The 15,349-nt window shown below is 38.3% G+C and overlaps 1 protein-coding gene and 1 non-coding gene across 2 annotated transcripts; one reads left to right on the plus strand and one right to left on the minus strand.

Annotated features, from left to right (window-relative positions):
* Positions 1–816: 816 nt before the first annotated feature.
* LOC148578239 (uncharacterized) lies at positions 817–1,278 on the minus strand. Its single transcript, XM_088502988.1, has one exon. It carries the CDS (start codon positions 1,276–1,278, stop codon positions 817–819), a length of 462 nt encoding a protein of 153 aa, XP_088359114.1.
* A 13,699-nt stretch (positions 1,279–14,977) lies between these two features.
* Positions 14,978–15,085, plus strand: LOC148578240 (small nucleolar RNA R71). Its single transcript, XR_015903971.1, has one exon. It is a non-coding gene; the product is annotated as a small nucleolar RNA R71 (small nucleolar RNA).
* Positions 15,086–15,349: the final 264 nt, after the last annotated feature.

The raw sequence follows: 15,349 nt of genomic DNA on the forward strand, positions 1-15,349 counted from the left end.
TTCTTTTATTTATCTTAAGGGATAAGCATACATTAAGCAAGATGGGGTGGAGACAGGGAACTAGCTAGTCACTTACTAAGCAATGAAGACAGTACACAGACACAATTTATAATGACAATAGACTAGTTTAGCAGGGGTGCATTCATGCTTCCAATTAGAGCCTTTTAAGGCGTGAATGGTTGAGGAAAAACACAACCTCTTAGTGTCTGCTTGTTTCTACTTTGTCATTATCATCCATAGCCCTTGGCATTTCCCCTTTTCTTTTCTTTAGGTGATGGTGTGTTCCATCCTCCAAGTAGTCGATTAACTTCCTGCAATACATTTTCTTGGAAGTTTGCTTGCTCCCCAAGCACTTTGAGAAACTGTTAGCATGCATTTATGCTTGTGAACTTCCTAAAGTTAAGTTAGTGTGGGAATACCAAACTTAGTTCCTTACTTACTTTTTCATGCCACAACTGAATACATGCAAAGAACCTCATATTCTTTTATTAAAAAAACAACTATGAACTAGAAAAACAAACTATAAACTAGAAACTAAACACATGTTAAGTAATTTCTTTGATTGTTTGGAGTCAGTGACTTGTCAGTGAAGGGTTGCAGTGTAGTTTTAAATGAAATCATTGGTGGAACACCGAACTTAGCATCACACTCACCCCTTAAACTGTCTTGGTGTGTAACACCAAACTTAGCTCCTTGCAATACAGAGAATCTACTTATATCTTTTATTGAAATGGTTTATGAAAAGAAAACTACCTCAGGTTGGGTTGCCTCCCAACAAAGCGCTCTTTTAGCATCGCTAGCTCGACGATTGCTCCATTAGTTGAGATTGTACTTCAGTTTGGGGTCCTCCCCTATATTTCCCAGATAGCGTTTGAGCCTTTGTCCATTCACCGTGAATGCCCGCTTTGAGCTTTCTTCCATGATTTCTATGTGTCCATAAGGTGAGACCTTTGTGACAACGAAGGGTTCTGACCACCTTGACTTGAGTTTTCCAGGGAAGAGTCTCAGTTTGGAGTTGTAGAGGAGTACTTGCTGTCCTTCTTCAAAGCTCCTCGGTGTCAGATGGAGATGATGCTTTTTATTTTCCCTTTCCTTGTAGATCTTGGCGTTTTCATAGGCCTGAGACCTAAACTCCTCCAATTCTTGCAGTTGCAAGATCCTTTTCTCACCGGCAACAGTAGTATCAAGGTTTAGTAGCTTGAGAACCCAGAAGGCTTTGTGTTCCAGCTCCAATGGTAAATGGTAGGCCTTTCCATACAGCAATTGATATGGGGACATCCTAATTGGTGTTTTAAAGGCTGTCCTGTATGCCCAAAGAGCATCATCCAACTTTTTTTACCAGTCTTTTTTTGAGGCTCCCATAGTCTTTTCTAAGATCCTTTTTAGCTCTCTGTTTGATATCTCTGTTTGGCCATTTTTTTTAGGGTGATAAGGTGTGGCAACCTTATGCTTTACCCCGTATCTCAGGAGAAGAGCCTCTAATGGTCTGTTGCAAAAATGGGTTCCTCCATCACTGATGAGAGCTCGTGGAACTCCAAACCGACTAAAGATATTCTTTCTGTGGAAGTTCATGACCACTTTGTTATCATTTGTTGGGGTTGTAATGGCCTCTACCCACTTGGATACATAGTCTACTGCCACCAAAATATACTTGTTAGAGTATAAGGTTGGGAATAGTCCCATGAAATTGATTCTCTACACATCAAACAGTTCAAGTTCTAAGATGAAGTTCTGTGGCATCTCATTTCTTTTGGGTAAATTTCTAGCCCTTTGCCATTTATTGCAGCTCTTCACTAGTTCTTTCGCATCCTTGAAAAGAGTGGGCCAAAAGAATCCACACTGCAGCACCTTGGCCGCAGTTCTTTCCCCTCCAAAGTGGCCTCCATAGCAAGAGCCATGACAATTCCATAGGACTTCTCGTCCCTCTTCTTCTGAAATGCATCTTCTAAGTATTCCATCTGAATATTTCTTGAAGAGATATGGCTCATCCCAGATGAAATATTTAGCATCATTGATGAGCTTCCTTCTTTGATATTTGTTGATCTCTGGAGGCACTTCCCCAGTTGCTTTAAAATTGGCAATGTCTGCAAACCAGGGTGCCTTGTGAACCAACATTAGCTGCTCATCTGGAAAGAACTCATTTACACTTGAATCATGTGTGCCACCATTCTCACAAGGGATTCTAGACAGATGATCTGCTACCTTGTTCTCCACTCCTTTCTTGTCTCTAATATCAATATTGAACTCCTGAAACAACAAGATCCATCTTATCAATCTTGGTTTTGATTCTTGCATAGCAAACAAATATTTAAGTGCTGTGTGATCGGTAAAAATAATCACTTTGGAGCCAATGAGATATGATCTAAATTTATCAAATGCAAAAACTATTGCCAACAACTCCTTTTCGGTGATGGTGTAATTCTTTTGAATGTCACTAAGGACTTTGCTGGCATAGTATATGACATGCACCAAATTATCTTTCCTCTGCCCTAGCACTTCCCCAACTGCAAAGTCTGATGCGTCACACATCAACTCAAATGGCAGATTTCAATCAGGTGGGGTAATGATAGAGGCTGAGGAAAGTTTCTTTTTCAAGTTTTCAAATGCTAGCATGCACTTCTGATCAAAGACAAAAGGTGTATCAGACATAAGAAGATTGCTCAAGGGCTTCGATATTTTTGAAAAATCTTTAATAAATCTTCTGTAAAAGCCAGCATGCCCTAAAAGAATTCTTCCGTAGGTATTCTTCTCTTTTCAACTCCTATGATTTTGATTTTTCTTCCTTTAGTTAGAATAGATTGCATGGTTAGTTTTTGTAATTGAACACTTTTTGCATGTTAGGAATACTTGGTTAGGGTGATGACTTATCTTCCAAGAAATCATTTTTTAGGGCACCCTACCAATTCAAAAAATTTTTGTGTCAATCTTACTTGAAGAATTTATTTTGGAACATGGTTTTTGAGCTAAGAATATAAGCATGTGAGATTTGAGCTTAATTATGTGGTTACATCTTATAACCACTTATTTCCATTCTTGTGTGCATTGTTCTCTTTCTATGATTGTGATCGTTGATTTGTTCGATTCTTTATGTCCATTATTCCATGTAGACATGCATTTATATGATTGAGGCCATCATTTCATTTAGCTCACGTATCCAAATAGCCTACCTTTCATCAACCATTGTTAGCCAACTTTAAGCCTATGATAAACCACTTTGTTCTTAATATTAGCACATTACAAGCCTTAAATCGAAAAACAATAAATGTCCTTTATTTGGATCTTTGATTAACTTAGGCTAGTGTGTGTGTGTCATTCAAGTGTGGGGAAACTTGGGACATTGGTTGAGGTGAAAGGGGGTGTTTATAATTTTCATTGAAGATCTTAGGAATTGGGTACATATTCATGCATTAAATACGAAGCCATGTACATTGATGTTCTTGTATATGTTTGTAGTTCAAAAAGAAAGAAAAGAAGAAAAAAAAATATGTAGAAAAGGAAAAAAAAGAAAAAAATAGAAGAAAAAAGAAAAGAAGAAGAAAGAAATAAAAAGGGGACAAAAGGCCTCAAAGTAAGGTTCAATAATGGTCAATGCATATGGGAAATGATCAAGAAAAGAATGCATGAGTATGTAAAGAAGAGAAGAATGGATAGTTAGGCTTGTATTAGATTTTTATAGGTGGCTATATAGGTTAGGTGGGAAGCTTATGTTAATCAAAGATTCAAATCTTGAGCTCACTTAGCTATATATAACCTTACCTTGACCCTAGCCCCATTACAACCTATGAAAAGACCTCATGATAGGTGTGTACATGCATTGGATAATTGTTGATTGTTAGATGACAAACAAATCTTAGAAAGCATGATTAGAGGAGGATTGAGTGGTCAACCCTAAACACTAGAGAGAATAAAGTGCAAACACTTCCGGTGAGGGTTTGACGCTCAATTCCTAGTTCCCGGCTTTCACAAGCATTCTTTATGCAAGCTATGCACACTCCACTTCGATGCTTTGAATTGGTAGAGTCATGAATTATTTTGTCATTTTGGCCCTATGTACTCATATATATTCTTGGAAGTTGATCTACCTTTGACCAAGTAGATAGATACATTTGCATTAGTTGCATCCATAAGGTAATTTGCATTTAATAAATTCCCATTCTCCTATGATTCTTTGGTCTTTCAATCCCTTTTAGGGTTTATTTTGTTTAGAATTTGGAGGGTTCTATCAACATTCTATCACACTTATCCATGTAAAATATATAGTTTTATGTTTCCTTCCTAATTTTGCTTGATGGTTGAAAACATGCTTTTTATTCCTTAATTATGCTATATTTTTATCTTCCTCTATTACCATTCAATGCCATGATCCATTTGTTGAGTGATTTTAGAGTTTATAGGGGCAAGAATGGTCTAGAAGAGAGGAAGAAAGCATGCATAAGTAGAAGGAGCATGAAAAATGGAGCTTTGGAGTATTGGCATCAACGCGCATGCGTAGCCGACGGGAATGCGTGGGAGCTGGAATCTGGGATTGGCGTGCAAACGTGGACGCATATAAGTGGCTGGGCAGAATTCTCATCGACGCGCACGCGTGGATCGCAAAAACCTAGACGACGCGTACGCGTGACGCTCGGCACGTGGCTTCTTTAATGAAATCATGCCTGGCGATTTCAGAAGAGCTCCTAGCCCAGTTTTGAGCTGAATTTTGGATGGAAAAGGCTAAAAGGACCAAGGATTGAAGGGGATTCACACATTACACATTACTCACATTTAGAAATTTTTTTGGTAGTTAGTTTTGGAGTTTTTTAGAGAGAGAAACTCTAACTTCTCTCTAGGTTTTGGCTTTCTCAATTCCAATTTCACTTGGATCCTTTGGTTACATCTGAATTCAATCTCAATTCTACATTGTTCTAGTTTGTGGATCTCACTCTTCCACCCTCAATTTAGTGTTTTTGTTACTCTAGCATTGTAGATCTTGGATTTAGATCTTGTTACTTTGATTTCTATTAATGCATTGAAGAATTTCATGTTCATTGTTGTGAAGTGCTTTATTGTTGTTGATTGCTTGTATTAGATAGCTTGAATTCAAATTCTCTTCTCAATTTCACAATGTCTTTCATTCTTGTTCACCACTTATTTTAGAAAATGTCAACTATAGCTATGGAGTAGATTTTCATTCTTGGCTTAGGGGTTGGACAATTGGAGACGCTTGAATTGTCAAAGCCTTTTGTTGATTGATAATTGGACATTGCTAATTGATTTGAATGACACTAACTCTAGTCTTTCCTTAGGATTTGACTAGGACTTGTGGACTCAAATTGATTATCTCTACTTGACTTTCCTCCATAGTTAGAGGTTAACTAAATGGAGCAATAATCAATTCTTATCACGATTGTTGGAGGCAATGAGGATAAGAATTCCAATTCCCAACCCTAGCTAAGGCTTTTACATTGATTGATTGTCATTTACTCTTGTTTAGTTCAATTTCTTGTGTCCTTTAGCCTACTTGCTATTTGTTCATTGCTTTCATGCAAGTTTGTTTACATTTCTCGCATTCAACCTCAAACAACAAGAGAACTCCTAACCAAGTTTGTTTGGATCTTTGATTAGCTTAGGCTAGTGAGAGTATTTATCATTCAAGTTTGGTAAGTTTGGGAACATTGGTCGGGTTAAAAGGGTATTTTTATATTTTTGTCAAAATTTTGGGAATTGGGTACATAGTCATGTTTGAATTATGTTAAACCATATGCATTGATGTTCTAAAAAAAAGATAATAATAATAAAAATAGAAAAAAAAGGTAACAAAAAGGGGACAAAATGCCCCAAAATGAAGTCAATAAGAATCAATGCATATATGTAATGATCAAAAAGAGAATACAGGAGTGTGTGAAAAGTGAAGAATGGGTAGTTAGGTTAGCTTTGAGTTGTATAGGTTGTCATAGGTTAGGTGGGAAGCTTAGGTTGATCAAAAATTCAAATTCTAGTCCACTTGACCATATGCATCCTACCTTGACCCTAGCCCCATTACCACCATGAAGTCCTCATGATATTTGTATGCATGCACTAAATAATTGTTGATTGTTGGATGACTTAAAAATCTTTGAGAAATATGACAAAAGGAGAATTGAGCGATTAAGCCCTAAACACTGAGCGAATTGAGTGAATACACATCCGGTGAGGGGTTCGGTCGCTCAATTCTATGTTCTTGTGCATTATATTGTATCTTCTTGCAAGTTATTTGTTGGTTAGTTTTGAAAATCTTAATTCAATTCTTTGGACTCTGATCATAGTGTATTGACTCTTTGCCTTGGCCCTAAGGCTTGTTTCGGATTAATTGGAATCTCTTGTTTATTTTGTACCAAACTAAATAGGAACTATAGTGTACATATATATATATAGATAGTATTTAGTGTAGTTGCATGCACGCAGTTAGTTGCATTTAATAAATTGCTTACCCTCCTTATCCTTCTCCTTTGATTGTGATTAGCATGAGGACATGCTATTATTTAAGTGTGGGAGAATTGATGAGTCCATATTTGACGATATATTTTGCTTTGATTTGAGTGGATTCTATCATATAAGCCCACAATTATTCATCCGAATAGCACGCTTTTGTGTTTTCCTTCTAGATTGTGCCTAAATGTGAAAACATATATTTTTGTGCTTAAATTAGTTATTTTAATCCCACTTTTATGCCACTCAATGCCATGACATGTTTGATGAGTGATTTTAGGTCCTAAAGGCAAGTTTGGCAAGGCAAAAGTGGAAGGAAACATGTACAAAGGGAGAAAACTTGAAGAAAACAAAGGAGAAGCACACATTGGAGTGTGCGTGCGCACGACAACCTGTGCGTACACAGAAGAAGAAATTCAGCATGTGTGCGGACACACACACCTGTGCGTCCGCACACGTCCCAGCGCGTGACTCATTTAATGGAAATCGCTGGGGGCGATTTCTGGGCTTCCAGAGCCCAGTTTTTGGACTTTTTGATGCTGATTCTTTCTATATTAAGCAAGGCCTCACTCCATTTGAAGGGGGGAGCAATTAGGGTTAGATTTTAGTCATGTAGTTGACTTTCTAGAGAGAGAAGCTCCCCTTTCTCTCTAGAACCTAGGATTTTTAGTTTAATTTCCTTATAATTTCTATGTCTAATTCTTGTTTTGATCTAGTTTCTTCTACCCTTCTTTACTTTATTGTCTTAATCTCTTTAGTTTATCATGTTAATTTCCTCATTTTGTTGCTTTTTATGCTTATGAACACTCTTGTCATTTTAAATTACATTTAATGCAATTTTATGTTTTATGTCATTTATTGCTTCATTGAGTTGCTATCTTTATTTTCCTTGCTTGGTAGTTGTAGAATTTATTATTTCTTGTCATTTTATCATGCTTTCTTTACATGCCCACCAAGTGTTTGACAAAATGCTTGGTTGGGATTTTGCTTAGTTTTTCTCACTCTTGGTTGAGAAATTGTGTGGTTTTGGTGAACTTGAGTGGTGGATGTCCATTCCACATTGTGTGAGGGTTGTTAATTAATTTGGTTTTCCTTGACTCTAAGTGACCCACTAGTGTTGACTTAGGACTTAGGGATTGAGATTAATTATGCCTAGTTGACTTATCCTCGATGTAGGGTTGACTAATTGGTATTAATTCACACATAATTACCATGTTTGTGGTCCACAACTAGGATAGGAATCCTTAATTACCCACTTCTTGCCAAGAGTCCTTTCTAGCTTTCAATTTCCATTTTTATTGTCTTTACTTGCCTTCATTTAATTTCTTGCATGTTAAGCTACCTTCTTGCATTTTAATTTCTCGCCAATTGCTATCATCCAACCCCCATTTCCCTATAGCCAATAATAGACACTTAATTGCAACTCATAGGGAAGACGACCCGGGACTTAAAACTCCCAGTTATTAATTGATTTGAATTGTGACATCTTTAGATTTAAATTTGATATTGGTCAATTGTTGGGTTTGGAACTATACTTGCAACGCCAATTTAATTTTGAGATAAATTCCGAACCCACTTTGGGCCACTCATCAGTACCCTATGATTAGAATCTCTCGCCAAATAAAATTATTATTTTCTGACAAACCAAACATGTTTTAAACAATTTAAACAATAATTCGGCAGAACTTCTCCTTAATTCAGAGACATCTATCGAGTAAACATAACAATTTTCACAGAGGAAACAACTGTAAGCATAAATTATAACATAGACGCATTCAATAAAACATCGAATCCTAACTATTCTAGTGCGAAACCCCTTATAACTCCATATTTTTTTAGTAAACAAGGGTTTTGAGAAGATGCCACTACGAGACCTTCTCTCACTTCTGTCCTAAAATTCTATCTTAGGAAAAGTAAGTCCAACATAAAATTTAAACAATTCATTATATTCAGAGATAGAAAACCAACCTGGAATATTACTACACAAAAGGTGCAGGAAATCGTGATTGTTCATTCCCCAGCAACGGTGCCAAAAACTTAGTACGCACGTTCATAATCTCAATTCTTTTTCACAACTCCACACAACTAACCAGCAAGTGCACTGGGTCGTCTAAGTAATAAACCTTATGTGAGTAAGGGTCAATCCCACAAAAATTGTCGGCTTAAAGCAAGCTATGGTCATCTTGTAAATCTCAATCAAGCAGATTCAAATGGTTATGGGATTTTGATATTTAAAATATAATTAAAATATAAAATAAGATAGAGATATTTATGTAATTCATTGGTGAGAATTTCAGATAAGCGTATGGAGATGCTTTGCTCCTTCTGAATCTCTGCTTTCCTACTGCCTTCATTCAATCATTCATACTCCTTTCCATGGCAAGCTGTATGTTGGGCATCACCATTGTCAATGGCTACTTCCCGTCCTCTCAGTGAAAATGGTCTAAATGCGCTGTCACCGCATGGCTAATCATCTGTCGGTTCTCGATCATGTTGGAATAGGATCCATTGATCCTTTTGCGTCTGTCACTACGCCCAACACTCGCGAGTTTGAAGCTCGTCACAGTCATCCCTTCCCAGATCTAACTCGGAATACCACAGACAAGGTTTAGACTTTCCGGATATCAGGAATGGCCGCTAATAATTCTAGCTTATACCACGAAGACTCCGATCTTTCGGGATTGAGGCTAATAGATACACGCTCGATCTAGGGTAGAACGGAAGTGGTTGTCAGGCACGCGTTCATAGGTTGAGAATAGGGATGAGTGTCACGGATCATCATATTCATCATGTTGAAGTGCAAGCGAATATCTTAGAATAGGAATAAGCTTAAATTGAATAAGAAAACAATAGTACTTTGCATTAATTCATGAGGAACAACATAGCTCCACACTTTAATCTATGGGGTGTAAAAACTCTACCGTTGAAAATACATAAGTGATGAAGGTCCAGGCATGACCAAATGACCAGCCCCCTAAACGTGATCTCTGAACATAAAATTATTCAAAGACTAACCAGAGCTATAAAATAAATCACTAAAAGTAGTTTTTATACTAAACTAGTAGCTAGGGTTACATAAGATAAGTAAATGATGTAGAAATCCACTTCCGGGCCCACTTGGTGTGTGATTAGGCTGAGCATTGAGCTTTCATTTGTAGAGACTCTTTTGGAGTTAAACGGCAGGTTGTAGCCTGTTTCTGGCGTTTAACTCTGATTTGCAACCTATTTCTGGCGTTTAACTCCAGAATAGGGTAGGAAGTTGGCGTTTGAATGCCAGTTTTGCGTCGTCAAAACTCGAGCAAAGTATGAACTATTATATATTTCTAAAAAGCCCTGGATGTCTAATTTCTAACGCAATTTAGAGTGCACCAATTGGGTTTCTGTAGCTCCAGAAAACCTATTTTGAGTGCAGGGAGGTCAGAATCCAACAGCATCTGCAGTCCTTCTTCAGCCTCTGAATCAGATTTTTGCTCAAGTCCCTCATATTCAGCCAGAAATTACCTGAAATCACAGAAAAACACACAAACTCATAGTAAAGTCCAGAAATGTAATTTTTATTTAAAAACTAATAAAAATATACTAAAAAGTAACTAAAACATACTAAAAACTATGTAAAAACAATGCCAAAAAGTATATAAATTATCCGCTCATCACAACACCAAACTTAAATTGTTGCTTGTCCCCAAGCAACTGAAAATCAAATAGGATAAAAAGAAGAGAATATACTATAAATTCCAAAATATCAATGAAACTTAGCTTCAATTAGATGAGCGGGACTAGTAGCTTTTTGCCTCTGAACAGTTTTGGCATCTCACTTTATCCTTTGAAGTTCAGAATGATTGGCATCTATAGGAACTCAGAATTTAGATAGTGTTATTGATTCTCTTAGTTCAGTATGTTGATTCTTGAACACAGCTACTTTATGAGTCTTGGCCGTGGCCTTAAGCACTTTGTTTTCCAGTATTACCACTGGATACATAAATGCCACAGACACATAACTGGGTGAACCTTTTTAGATTATGACTCAGCTTTGCTAAAGTCCCCAATTAGAGGTGCCCAGGGTTCTTAAGTACACTCTTTTTTTTTTTTTGCTTTGGACCTCGACTTTAACCACTCTGTCTCAAGCTTTCTACTTGATACCTTCACGCCACAAGCACATGGTTCGGGACAGCTTAGTTTAGCCGCTTAGGCCAGGATTTTATTCCTTTGGGCCCTCCTATCCACTGATGCTCAAAGCCTTGGATCTTTTTTACCCTTGCCTTTTGTTTAAAGGGTTATTGGCTTTTTGCTCTTGCCATTTGGTTTAAAAAGCTATTGGCTTTTTCTGCTTGCTTTTTCTTTTTCTTTCTTTCTTTTTTTTTTCTACAAGCTTTTGTATTCACTGCTTTTTCTTGCTTCAAGAATCAATTTTATGATTTTTCAGATTATCAATAACATTTCTCCTTTTCATCATTCTTTCAAGAGCTAAAAAATTTAACATTCATAAATAACAAATTCAAAAGACATATGCACTGTTCAAGCATTCATTCAGAAAACAAAAGTATTGTCACCACATCAAAATAATTAAACTAATTTCAAGGATGAATTTGAAATCATGTACTTCTTGTTCTTTTATTTTTAGAACATTTTTCATTTAGGAGAGGTGATGGATTCATAGGATATTCATAGCTTTAAGACATAGACACTTAAATACTAATGATCCTATAGTAAAGACACAAACATAAACAAAACATAAGGTTCAAAAAGCGAAAACTGAAAAATTAAATAGACAAGGAGATTAAGGAACGGGTCCACCTTAGTGAGGGTGGCGTCTTCTTCCTCTTGAAGAACCAATGGTGTTCTTGAGCTCCTCTATGTCTCTTCCTTACCTTTGTTGCTCCTCCCTCATGGCTCTTTGATCTTCTCTAATTTCATGAAGGAGAATGAAATGCTCTTGGTGCTCCACCCTTAGTTGTCCCATGTTGGAACTCAATTCTCCTAGGGAGGTGTTAATTTGCTCCCAATAGTTCTGTGGAGGAAAGTGCATCCCTTGAGGCATCTCATGGATTTCATGATGAGGAATTTCCTCATGCTCTTGTTGAGGTCCATGAGTGGGCTCTCTTATTTGCTCCATCCTCTTTTTAGTGATGGGCTTGTCCTCTTCAATGAGGATGTCTCCCTCTATGTCAATTCCAGCCGAATTGCAGAGGTGACAAATGAGGTGAGGGAAGGCTAACCTTGCCAAAATGGAGGACTTGTCAGCCACCTTGTAGAGTTCTTGAGGTATAATCTCATGAACTTCCACTTCCTCCCCAATCATGATACTGTGGATCATGATGGCCCGGTCTATAGTAACTTCAGACCGGTTGCTAGTGGGAATGATTGAGCGTTGGATGAACTCCAACCATCCTCTAGCCACTGGCTTGAGGTCATGCCTTCTTAGTTGAATCGGCTTGCCTCTTGAGTCAATTTTCTATTGAGCTCCTTCCTCACATATGTCTATGAGGACTTGGTCCAACCTTTGATCAAAGTTGACCCTTCTAGTGTAGGGGTGTGCGTTTTCTTGCATCATTGGCAAGTTGAACGCCAACCTTATATTTTCTGGACTGAAATCTAAGTATTTCCCCCCGAACCATTGTAAGCCAATTCTTTGGATTTGGGTTCATACTTTGATCATGGTTCTTAGTGATCCATGCGTTTACATAAAACTCTTGAACCATTAAGATCCCGACTTGTTGAATAGGATTGGAGAGAACTTCCCATCCTCTTCTTCTAATCTCATGTCAGATCTCCGGATACTCACTCCTTTTTTAGCTTAAAAGGGACCTCAGGGATCACCTTTTTCTTGGCTACAACTTCATAGAAGTGGTCTTAATAGACCTTTGAGATGAATCTCTCCATCTTCCATGACTCAGAGGTGGAAGCAATTGCCTTCCCTTTCCTCTTTCTTGAGGTTTCTCTGGCCTTAGGTGCCATTAATGGTTATGGAAAAATAAAAAGCAACGCTTTTACCACACCAAACTTAAAATGTTTGCTCGTCCTCGAGCAAAAGAAGAAAGAAAATAGTAGAAGAAGAAGAAAATGGAGGAGATGGAGGAGAAGAGTGTATTCGGCCAAGGGGGAAGAAGTGTTTGTAATGTGTGAAAATGATGTAGTGTTGAGGGGTTTATATAAGGGTGGGGGAAGGGTTAGGGTTCGTGTATTAGGTTTGGGTTTGGGAGGGAAAGGATTTTAAATTTGGAGGTAGGTGGGTTTTTTGGGAAGAGTGGATGGATGTGAGTGGTGAAGAGTATTTGGGGAAGAGGTATGGAGGTGATTGGTGAAGGGTATTTGGGAAAGAGTGTTATGAAAGGGTGTGAAAAGGAGAGAAGAAGAGGTGGGGTAGGTGGGGATCCTGTGGGGTCCACAGATCCTGAGGGGTCAAGGACTTAGCATCCCTGCTCTATTTAGGCGTGCAAAACGCCCTTAGAATGCACTTCTGGCATTAAACGCCAGGTTGCTGCTTGTTTATGGCGTTTAACGCCAGCTTTTCTCCCATTTCTAGCGTTAAACGCCAAGTAGATGCTCTGTTCTGGCGTTAAACGCCAGTTTGGTGCTTGTTTCTAGCGTTTAACACCAGCTTGATGCTTCTTTCTGGCGTTAAATGCCAGTCTGATGCTTCTTACTGGCGTTTAAATGCCAGTAAGCTCTTCCTCCAGGGTGAGCTATTTTTAATGCTATTTTTCATTCTGTTTTTTATTTTTCAGTTGTTTTTGTGACTTCACATGATTATCAACCTAAAAAAAACATAAAATAACAATAGAAAATAAATAGATATAGTTAAATAACATTGGGCTGCCTCCCAACAAGCGCTTCTTTAATGTCAATAGCTTGACAGTGAGCTCTTATGGAGCCTCACAGATAATCAGAGCAGTGTTGTAGCCTCTCAACACTAAACTTAGAGCTTGTTGGGGCCTCCCAATACCAAACTTAGAGTTTGAATGTGGGGGTTTTGTTTGACTCTGTATTGAGAGAAGCTTTTCATGCTTCCTCTTCATAGTTACAGAAGGAGAACCTTGAGTCTTGAATACAAGGTAGTCCTCATTCAACTGAAGGACCAACTCTCCTCTGTCAACATCAATCACAGCTTTTGCTGTGGCTAGGAAGGGTCTGCCAAGGATGATGGATTCATCCTCATCCTTCCCAGTGTCTAGGATTATGAAATTAGCAGGGATGTAAAGGTTTTCAACCTTCACTAGCACGTCCTCTACTAGTCCATAAGCCTGTTTCATGGATTTGTTTGCCATCTCTAGTGAAATTCTTGCAGCTTGTACCTCAAAGATTCCCAGTTTCTCCATTACAGAGAGTGGCATGAGGTTTATCCATGACCCCAGGTCACATAGAGCCTTCTCAAAGGTCATGGTGCCTATGGTACAAGGTATAAAGAATTTTCTGGGATCCAGTTTCTTCTGAGGAAATGTCTGCTTCATTAATGCACTCAGTTCATTTGTGAACAAGGGGGGTTTATCCTCCCAAGTCTCAGTACTAAATAACTTGGCATTCAGCTTTATGATTGCTCCTAGATATTTAGCAACATGCTCTTCAATGGTATCTTCATCCTCTTTAGAGGAAGAATATTCATCAGAGCTCATGAATGGCAGAAGGAAGTTCAATGGAATCTCTATGGTCTCTGTATGAGCTTCAGATTCCTTTGGTTCCTCAAAGGGAAAATCTTTTCTGTCTAGGGGACGTCCCATGAGGCTTTTCTCACTGGGACTCACGTCCTCCTCACTCTCTCCAGGTTCGGCCATATTGGTCATGGTTATGGCCTTGCACTCTCTCTTGGGATTTTCTTCTGTATTGCTTGGGAGAGTACTTGGAGGAGTTTCAGTAATCTTCTTACTTAGCAGACCCACCTATGCCTCCAAATTTCTAATGGAGGACCTTGTTTCATTCATGAAATTTAGTGTGGTCTTGGATAGATCAGATACTATGGTTGTCATGCCAGAATGGCTCTATTCAGAATTCTCTGTCTGTTGCTTAGAATATGATGGAAAAGGCTTGCTATTGCTAAACCTATTTGTTCCACCATTATTGTTGAAGCCTTGTTGAGGCTTTTGTTGATCCTTCCATGAGAGATTAGGATGATTTCTCCATGAAGGATTATAGGTGTTTTCATAGGGTTCTCCCATGTAATTCACCTCTGCCATTGCAGGGTTCTCAGGATCATAAGCTTCTTTTTCAGAAGATGCTTCTTTAGTACTGTTGGATGCAGCTTGCAATCCATTCAGACTTTGAGAAATCATATTGACTTGCTGAATCAATATTTTATTCTGAGCCAATATGGCATTCAGAGTTTCAATTTCGAGAATTCCCTTCTTTTGAGGCGTCCCATTGTTCACATGATTCCTCTCAGAGGTGTACATGAACTGGTTATTTGCAACCATTTCAATGAGTTTGTGAGCTTCTGCAGGGATTTTCAGATGAAGAGATCCTCCTGCAGAATGGTCCAATGACATTTTTGACAACTCAGCAGACCATCATAGAATATACTTATGATGCTCCATTCTGGAAGCATGTCAGTAGGACACCTTTTGATCAGTTACTTATATCTTTCCCAAGCTTCATAGAGGGATTCTCCTTCTTTCTGTCTGAAGGTTTGGATTTCCACTCTAAGCTTGCTCATCTTTTGAGGAGGAAAGAATTTGGCTAGGAAAGCACTGACCAGCTTTTCCCAAGAGTTCAGGCTTTCCTTAGGTTGTGAATCCAACCATGTTCTAGCTCTGTCTCTTACAACAAAAGGGAAAAGCATAAGCCTGTAGACCTCGGGATCAACTCCATTAGTCTTGACAGTGTCACAGATTTACAAGAATTCGGCTAAGAATTGATGATGATCTTCCATTGGAAGTCCATGAAACTTGCAATTCTGTTGCATTAGAGAAAC

The sequence above is a fragment of the Arachis ipaensis genome, chromosome B1 (genome assembly GCF_059453495.1).
Source record: "Arachis ipaensis isolate K30076 ecotype BB chromosome B1, ASM5945349v1, whole genome shotgun sequence".
In the NCBI taxonomy this organism is placed as follows: Eukaryota; Viridiplantae; Streptophyta; class Magnoliopsida; order Fabales; family Fabaceae; genus Arachis; species Arachis ipaensis.